At 36.9% G+C, this 8,862-nt stretch overlaps 1 protein-coding gene across 3 annotated transcripts in view; it reads left to right on the forward strand.

Annotated features, from left to right (window-relative positions):
• LOC109046455 (cytochrome P450 1A1-like) overlaps positions 1–7,493 on the forward strand; it is an 11,638-nt gene extending 4,145 nt beyond the window's left edge. The window contains exons 1-7 of one of the 3 annotated variants that reach the window (XM_042744565.1): positions 1,819–1,967; positions 2,978–3,881; positions 4,372–4,498; positions 4,577–4,666; positions 5,137–5,260; positions 5,376–5,462; positions 6,369–7,493. In XM_042744565.1, the coding sequence (XP_042600499.1) occupies positions 3,042–3,881; positions 4,372–4,498; positions 4,577–4,666; positions 5,137–5,260; positions 5,376–5,462; positions 6,369–6,681 (1,581 nt within the window). In that variant the 5' untranslated portion in view covers positions 1,819–1,967; positions 2,978–3,041 and the 3' untranslated portion in view covers positions 6,682–7,493. Of the gene's footprint in view, positions 1–1,803; positions 1,968–2,974; positions 3,882–4,371; positions 4,499–4,576; positions 4,667–5,136; positions 5,261–5,375; positions 5,467–6,368 lie in introns of those variants that run through there. The other 2 variants (XM_042744566.1, XM_042744567.1) reach the window with 2 other exon arrangements.
• The last annotated feature ends 1,369 nt before the right edge of the window (positions 7,494–8,862 follow it).

The raw sequence follows: 8,862 nt of genomic DNA on the forward strand, positions 1-8,862 counted from the left end.
TTCAATTAATGTTAAAAGCTCTTTATGAAACTGATGCCAATTAAAAACTTTATTTTATTAAGAGCACATAATATAATATATTATATAATGTGCAAAAATTATAAAGTATAAAAGTGTATTCTGGTGTATATTTTCTGCAGCTGTTTTAGGTTTCCTGTGCTGATCTAGAATCTTTTTCTTTTTTGCCCTCCAACAAAAGGGCTACTTCTCACTAGAACTTCAAAGCCTCTTCAGAGATCCTTAATTACACAAGCAATAGGCATGTATACTAATTAGGATTCTTAAGAAGCCGCTCGCGCTGACCCGGGATCTGTTCCTCATCTTTGATCATCTGAAGACGACCAGACCTCCCAATATGATGATATAAATCATCTGAAGAGCGAAAAGGAAATATGATTGACAGAGCGTCTCATTCTCATTCAGCGAGATGCTTCGTAAGGTCGAAATGCAACAAAAACAAATAAAGTTTCTACCGAAATCAAGCGCGTGCATGAAATGAATCAATAAAAAAATGCACTGTCTGTTCTAGCCGCTTTGAAAGTGACAGAGATCGTTAAACGATGGTAAAGTGAACTCGGTTGCCCCTCCAGCATCCTCGGGCGCGCTCTCACGCAACGTGGCCAATCTTTAACCCGCGCGCCACAGGTGCATGCACGCGATGCTGTTTGTTAGGTTAATCGTAGCGTGTTTCAAATCACGATAACAGTCTGAGGTGACCGAGATTCTTACAAGAGAAACTATACCGCAGAACAAAGAAATCAGCGCAGTTCGGGTTTCATGCATTTCAGAGACAGCGCTTTGCTGTCACGCATTGCATTGGTTTTACTCCATTCTGGCGGCTTTTCCTGTTGACACACTGAATGAGATGTACCAAAAATATGTGCAGGAATCTGCAGCAGGGCTGTGAAACGTACACACACACACACACACACACACACACACACACACACACACACACCTTTGCACGCGATGCTCTACCTGTTGCTTAATGAGTTACGAGCGCGTGCCAGGCGAACATGATCCTACAAATCAACGCAAAACTCTTTCTTACATCGATTTACTCTTCAGCGAATATGCAGCCCATTATTAAATGTGTTGTTATTTTTAGTCTTATTTATGAAATTGTCAAAAAGATTTATGGCACTGACTTCTGTCTGTTAAAACGGTTTTATTAGATAAATAAACATCAAGAAGCATGTTAAAGTATCTTCTTCCTTCCTTCCTTTCTTTCTTTCTTTCTTTCTTTCTTTCTACATTTACATATTTTCATTAAACCCGTTGCTGTGCTCAGCTGTAGATTTTTTTATGTGAGTTGTGAATATCTAATCTTTAATACGCATTGCGCATTTATTTCTCAGTCTATGCAGTCATTTATTATTTTTTCTAAAAACGGTCAGACAGCTGTTGTAAAATATGTTGTAAAATATGATCGTTATCACATATACGTCATATACATGGCAAAAAGTTTAACTCATTCATTTTCATATATTTCAAGGGTCTTTTAAAGTTTCTAATTTATTTATTTATTTAGGACTTTTAATACATGAATCTATTATTATTATTATTATTATTTAACCTATCTATATTAATAAATGATGCATCTAGTTTAATAAATATATAGTAAAAATATTGTAAATGTGTTTAAAGGTTCTGTTGCTCTAAAACCCTGAAAAAAAATCCAAAACCTATAAATTTATTATTATTATTATTATTATTATTTTTCTCCGTTAATGTTGCGACGAGGGCTCGATCACCCTGTAATAAAATCTCACTCCTATCACTGATTCTCTCTCATTCACAAAGCCTCCAGCTCTTCGTGACGTCATGTGAAGAGCAACCAATCGCGACGAGCTCTTCTCTATAAAAGTTTTCCCCGCTGGAACACTGCAGCACTCATCTGGAGCTAATTGACTCTGGATAGACAGATTCAGCTGAGAAGAGGAGAAATATACGTCCGAGCACTCTGAGTAAGTCTGATGACAATGCTTCTTTCTTTTAGAGAATATTTGATTTGATTTAAATTTTCAGTCTCAATTTTTTACACAAAAATATAAAAAATGAACTTTCTTCTTACTTCTTTTACACAATATTGTACCACTTGTTCACTGACTGGTGTGCATGAGCTTTTAGGTCTATATATATATATATAGAGAGAGAGAGAGAGACCTAAAAGCTCATATATATATATATGTATATATATATATAGACCTAAAAGCTCATGCACATCAGTCAATGAACAAGTGGTATATATATATATATATATATATATATATATATATATATATATATATATATCTATATATATATATATATATATATATATATTAAGAAAATGGATATATGCATGTATGATCTTAAAATATATTTTTATATATATATATAAAAGAGTATGAAGAGTTCACATGCAAAAGCCTTTAAGTGCCATCTGAAATTTTCTTCTAAAATAAGCATTTTTATCAGGCACCTATGTGTAGGTTCAGTAATTTAATTTAAATGGCAGTGAATAGGTTATTTTCATATATATATATATATATATATATTTGACTAAAGCTTTAGATCAATATATAAAGTTTTAAGTTGCACTGCATATGTGAGTGTATTATAGGACAATACAGTAAATGAAGGTGTGTGTGTGTGTGTGTGTGTGTGTGTGTGTGTGTGTGTGTGTGTGTCTGTCTGTCTCAGATATGCGCTCTGACCTTGAGACAAATCACTCCGTGTAGTTTATCATTAATGAATTTCACAAAATGCAAATAACCAAACCACATGCACTTATTAAACTGCACTAACAGATCTGTTAGTTGCATGCATGCACTAAAAAACTCATGCATGCACATGCAATGCAGCATTACCAAAAAACAGGTTGCAGAGAGACACACCTTTTTCAGTATCATTCGTGCAAGACATGTTATTACACTATTCTCTCGCCGTCTATGTTAACAGTCAGTCTTATTGATCTCTCTTTTGTTTTAAGCAGGTAACCTGTTCAGTGTCTGCAAGAGCAAAGATTATTAAGGGAAACAGAGCAAAGGAAGATAACCATGCCACTTATAGTTCTTCCCATGTTGGGCCCGATTTCTGTGTCTGAAAGCCTTGTGGCCATCATCACGATATGTGTAGTGTATCTGCTCATGCGCCTCACGCATATTAAGATCCCTGAAGGGCTCCAGAAGCTGCCAGGTCCAAAGCCTCTTCCCATCATCGGAAATGTTTTGGAAGTGGGAAACAACCCACATCTGAGCCTGACTGCCATGAGTAAGTGCTATGGCCCCGTCTTCCAGATCCAGATCGGCATGCGTCCCGTAGTGGTGCTCAGCGGAAACGACGTGATCCGTCAAGCTCTCCTCAAACAAGGTGAGGAGTTCGCCGGACGTCCAGATCTCTACAGCACTAAGTTCATCAGCGACGGAAAGAGCCTGGCCTTTAGTACGGATCAGGTGGGTGTCTGGCGCGCCCGTCGCAAGCTGGCCCTCAGCGCCCTGCGAACATTTTCCACGGTGCAAGGCGAAAGCTCAGAGTACTCATGTGCCCTTGAGGAGCACATCAGCAAGGAAGGTCTCTATCTGATTGAAAGGCTTCACAACGTCATGAAGGCTGACGGGAGTTTCGATCCCTTCCGGCACATCGTGGTGTCTGTGGCCAACGTGATCTGCGGGATTTGCTTCGGGCGGCGCTACAGCCACGACGACGACGAGCTGGTGAGCTTGGTCAACATGAGCGACGAGTTCGGGAAGATCGTGGGAAGCGGCAATCCTGCAGATTTCATCCCTTTCTTGCGTATCCTGCCAAGCATGTCGATGAAAAAGTTCATGGACATCAACGATCGCTTCAGCAAGTTGGTGAAGAAGATCGTCAATGAACATTACAACAACTTCAACAAGGTGGGAGCTCTCAGACTTGTCCATCAGATCACTTTCCCTTTTATGCTTTTCAAATGTGACCCTAGACCACAAAACAAGTCATAAGGGTCAATTTTTTTGAAATTGAGATTTATACATCACATGAAAGCTGAATAAATAATCTTTCCATTGATGTATGGTTTGTTAGGATAGAACAATATTTGGACAAGATACAACTATTTGAAAATCTGGAATCTGAGTGTGCAAAAAAACTAAATATTGAGAAAATCATCTTTAAAGTTGTTCAAATGAAGTTTTTAGCAATGCATATTACTAATTAAAATTTAAGTTTTGATATTTTTATGGTAGGAGATTTACACAATATATTCATGGAACATGATCTTTACTTAATATCCTAAAGATTTTTGGCATAAAATAAAAATCTATAATTGTTGGCTATAGCTACAAATATACAAATGCGACTTAAGAATGGTTTTGTGGTCCAAGGTCACAAATGTGATATTTTCTTCAGGATAACATCCGAGACATCACCGATTCACTCATCAACCACTGCGAAGACCGGAAACTGGACGAGAACTCAAATGTCCAAGTGTCCGATGAGAAGATTGTCGGAATCGTCAATGACCTCTTCGGAGCTGGTGAGCGCTGGGAAAACTGAATCATTTTAAATCTCCGATGTCTGCATGATATTAAAGCGTGTCTGTGCTCATTGACAGGTTTCGACACTATCAGTACAGCTCTGTCTTGGGGTGTCGTCTATCTAGTGGCCTACCCTGAGATCCAGGAGCGACTGCAAAGAGAGCTGAGTGAGTATCTCTCTCTTTATATCTTTCTGTCTTAAAGATAAGGTTTCCTAAAGGGGGTTTCGCAGTGATGCCAAAGAAGAACAATTGTTGGTTCCTCAAAGAACCTTTCAGTCAAGAACATTTTAGAAATCTAAAGAACCATTTATTTTTTAGTCTGCAGAACATTTTGATAATGTAAAGAACTCTTTTACACTATAAAGAACCTTGTAAAGCTCCTGTACTGGCATTGAAGGTTCCGTGAAGAACCTTTAATATTCATAGAATATATATATTTAAAAAAAGGTTCTTCTATGGAATTGCTGTGTGAAAAAGATCTTTTGTAACCTTAAGAGTGCACGGTTGTTAAAGGTTCTTCATGGAACCATCGATGCCAGTAAAGCACCTTTATTATTAAGAGTCTAGGTAGATTTACTCCACTGCATCTGGCTTTCAAATCTTCCAATCTGACAAATGTTGTTAAAATCTTCTAGTGGAAAAGATCGGAATGGACCGTACGCCACGTTTGTCGGACAGAACGGACTTGCCTTTTCTTGAGGCCTTCATTCTGGAGATCTTCCGTCATTCGTCCTTCCTTCCTTTCACCATTCCTCACTGGTGAGCCTCCTAGCATTAAATAAAACCACATGTGAATAGAGTTACTGAAGATGAACGCCTGTAAACAACGCTGCGGTGTTTACCAAAATTCACTGGTTGTGTTTTTCTCTTTCAGTACGTCTAAAGACACGTCGCTCAACGGATATTTCATTCCCAAAGACACCTGTGTGTTTGTAAACCAGTGGCAAGTCAACCATGACCCGTAAGTTTCTCATAATGACCCAAACAGTGTTGGGAAAAGTTACTTTTAAAAGTAATGCATTACATTATTGCGTTACTCCCTAAAAAATTCCGTTACTTAGTTATTTTTTATGAAAAGAAATGCCCTACAAAAAATTTGAGTTACCTTTCAAACCAAAACAGTTATATAAATATACATTACAACAAAAAAAAAAATCCCTATCACACAAAAATAAAATACACATAAAAACAGAACAGAAATGAATGAGCCTCAGACTGAAGGAAATGTAAATTCATGTCCGTACAGTAAAAAGAGCAGCTCAAACTAATCACATGAAGAATATGACGCAGGAGAAGAAAGTGCAACACTATTCAGAAATAACAAAAATCAAACACAAATGTGCAATTTTTGCTTATTATTATGGTTTAACTGGATCGTCGAAAATCAGTAACAAAGACATTAAAATTAATAAAATGGGATTAAATAAATAAATTATATTTGTCTTATTTAACATATTTAATTAGTGCAGGTTTGCATCATATTCTGAGTTTGCATTTGAGTGTTTTTATTCATTTTGAGGAATACTGAATCTGTTTTTGTGCAGGTGAGATGATTAAATACATGTTCATATTTAGTTTAGAATTACAGTATGATCATGTTCACACACAATGTCTCTAAGCGTACACCTGATTTCTGTCACGATGGCAACATGAGAGCTGTCAGTCAATACATGGAAACAAAGTAACTAGCGTTACTTTTCTAAAAAAGTAACTCAGATAGTGCCTTCTAGTTTAAAACGTAATGCGTTACTTTACTAGTTACTTGAAAAAAGTAATCTGATTATGTGACTCGCGTTACCCCCAACACTGGACTGAAATGATGCAATGCACTCTTAAACGAAGCTGCACTGTCTGTTTCTTCTTGCAGAGAACTGTGGAAGGACCCTTCGAGCTTCAACCCTGACCGATTCCTCAGCGCAGACGGTACGGTCCTGAATAAGATGGAAGGAGAGAAGGTGTTGGTTTTTGGGCTTGGGAAGCGGCGCTGCATTGGAGAGTCCATCGGACGTGCCGAGGTCTTCCTGTTCCTGGCCATCCTTCTCCAGAGGTTAAAGTTCAGCGGGATGCCGGGAGAAATGCTGGATATGACGCCAGAGTACGGGCTGACCATGAAACACAAGCGCTGTATGCTGCGCATCACGCCACAACCTGGCTTCGAAATCCCTGGCTCCGCGCCGTAATCTGAACCAAAAACGAAATTGCAGTTTGAGTTGAGATCCGTAGCGCCTTTAATTGCGATTCCAGTTTGGCACAAACCTCGCCATTGGCTTGCAATGCCAAATATTTGAAAGATGTTTGACTGCGATGCAGGTGAAAGCATCTGGTGCATTTTACTGCAGTTATTTCAGCCATGCTGGATAACCCAGAGTGTGCATGTGGCTTTATCACCTTTATCATGTACATACATCTATGTTTTCATATGCATATGCACGTATACATGGGTTTGTCCTTTCAAAACTCGAATGCTGATGCTGATAACATATTTGTGCTTCCAAATATAGTGCACAGATAATACTGAGTGCCTGTCGCAGCTCATGCGTCTGCCTTCTATTGTCATAAGCTCAATGCAGAATTCTCAGATCTGCTGGACTACATACACTGAAGCTATTTTCCTTTCGATTACGATCCCAAAATGTGATCCAGTTGTAAATATACAGCCACTTTTACCGTACGTGTACATTTTTCATGTGCCTGATCTTACATTTGTACAGACTGTTGAAGATTTGTATCTACCTTTTTATATTTATCGAGGTGCTTCTGGACCTTCGATATCATTCTAGATCAAATTTACTTCCCTGAATTATGTTTTTGTTGTTTAATTGTCTCTATGACCTGATACTCTTTGTGGCAGGTGCTTACTGTTTTGTATAATGAAGGAATTTAATGTTTTGAAGTACTATTCGTGCAAATGTTGTCCCAAATCAACATTGTTTTTGCATAGCCTATTTATGATTGCTAAATGAAAATAAATAAAACTTTTATTGTGAATGTGTCTGTCTGTCTGCCTGTTTCTATTTAAAGATAATGCACATAATTAACTATGTAGAGTTACAGAATAGGAATCTAAAATCAATTATTTTCTGTAAATCACTGCTCGATTTTTTTGGTGCACTGTGGCAGTAGTTATGGAATAAAATGGTTATACCATAGTACTTAATAACAGTCATATTTATCTAACACTGCGTACATGATTCTCAAAAGTACTACAAATAAAAACCATTGATTTATGAAAAGACATGGTTTTATGGAACAAACCAAAAAACAAATATTATATTACCATTTCATTTATTTAAAAAAAAAATGTATCGTGTTAATAGTGTCAAGACGACTCAATTTTAATAACTTTTTGTGAAACCTTTTTTTTTTCTGAGAACTGATATAACATTTTCTGTTATTGTAGGCGAATGTTTCTCATCTTGTGCTCAAATCTCTTTTGGTGTTCCACAGGGTTCTATTTTGGGTCCTTTTCTTTTTGCATTATATTTGATTCCTCTGGGTCATATTATTTAGAGACACAACTTATCTTATCATTTCTATGCAGATGACACTTCACTCTATCTTCCTGTAAAAGATAACAGCAGTTCTGTGTCCAGTTTGATTGTCTGCATGGCATAAAATGCTGGGTGGACATGATTTTTTTACAGCTAAACAATGACAAAACTGAAATAATCACCTTTGGCCAGTCAGTTCTGTTTCTCACCCCGTATACAACTTTAAGACTCCCTCATTCATCTAGTCAATTACTACACTCAGTTCCTCATTCTTGTTTGAAAGCTTAAGGCGATTGGGATTCTTGGTGGCTGCTTTCTTGACTCTGGAATAGTCTTCCTCTCTATATCAGATGTGCTCCTATTTCTGTTCAAATCCTCTTTGAAAACCTTTTTTTTTTTTTTTTTTACTGATTATTATTGTTTTTATTTAATTCTTCCGGAGGGTGCAATTTTTTCATTTGTACATTAGGATGTGTTTGTATATTCTCTAGTCTTTTATTTTGTTTTAATTCTGTTTTATATCTCCTGTACAGCATTTTGATTTCAACATCGGTTGTTTTTAAATGTGCCTTATAATTCAATAAACTAAACTTTATTCTAGCAGAAGTATCGCTGGCCCATCGTTCTCAGTCATTTTAGGAGACCAGCATGAGTTGATAAACATGAAAACGCACATTTACAGAATTTTTTTTCCTTTTTTTCCTAAGTGACAAATACTCTTTAAAGCTGGGGTTTTTCATTCTGAGGTCTGTGGGAAAAGTTCAGAAAAAAACTTCGAAAGAAAGAAAGGAAAAAAATAAAAGAAAGAACACGTTAGATTAAAAGAAATACAAATTATATTAAAACAATTAAGTTAAGAATAGAAAATTG

Source organism: Cyprinus carpio, chromosome B18 (assembly GCF_018340385.1).
Source record: "Cyprinus carpio isolate SPL01 chromosome B18, ASM1834038v1, whole genome shotgun sequence".
Classification (NCBI taxonomy): Eukaryota; Metazoa; Chordata; class Actinopteri; order Cypriniformes; family Cyprinidae; genus Cyprinus; species Cyprinus carpio.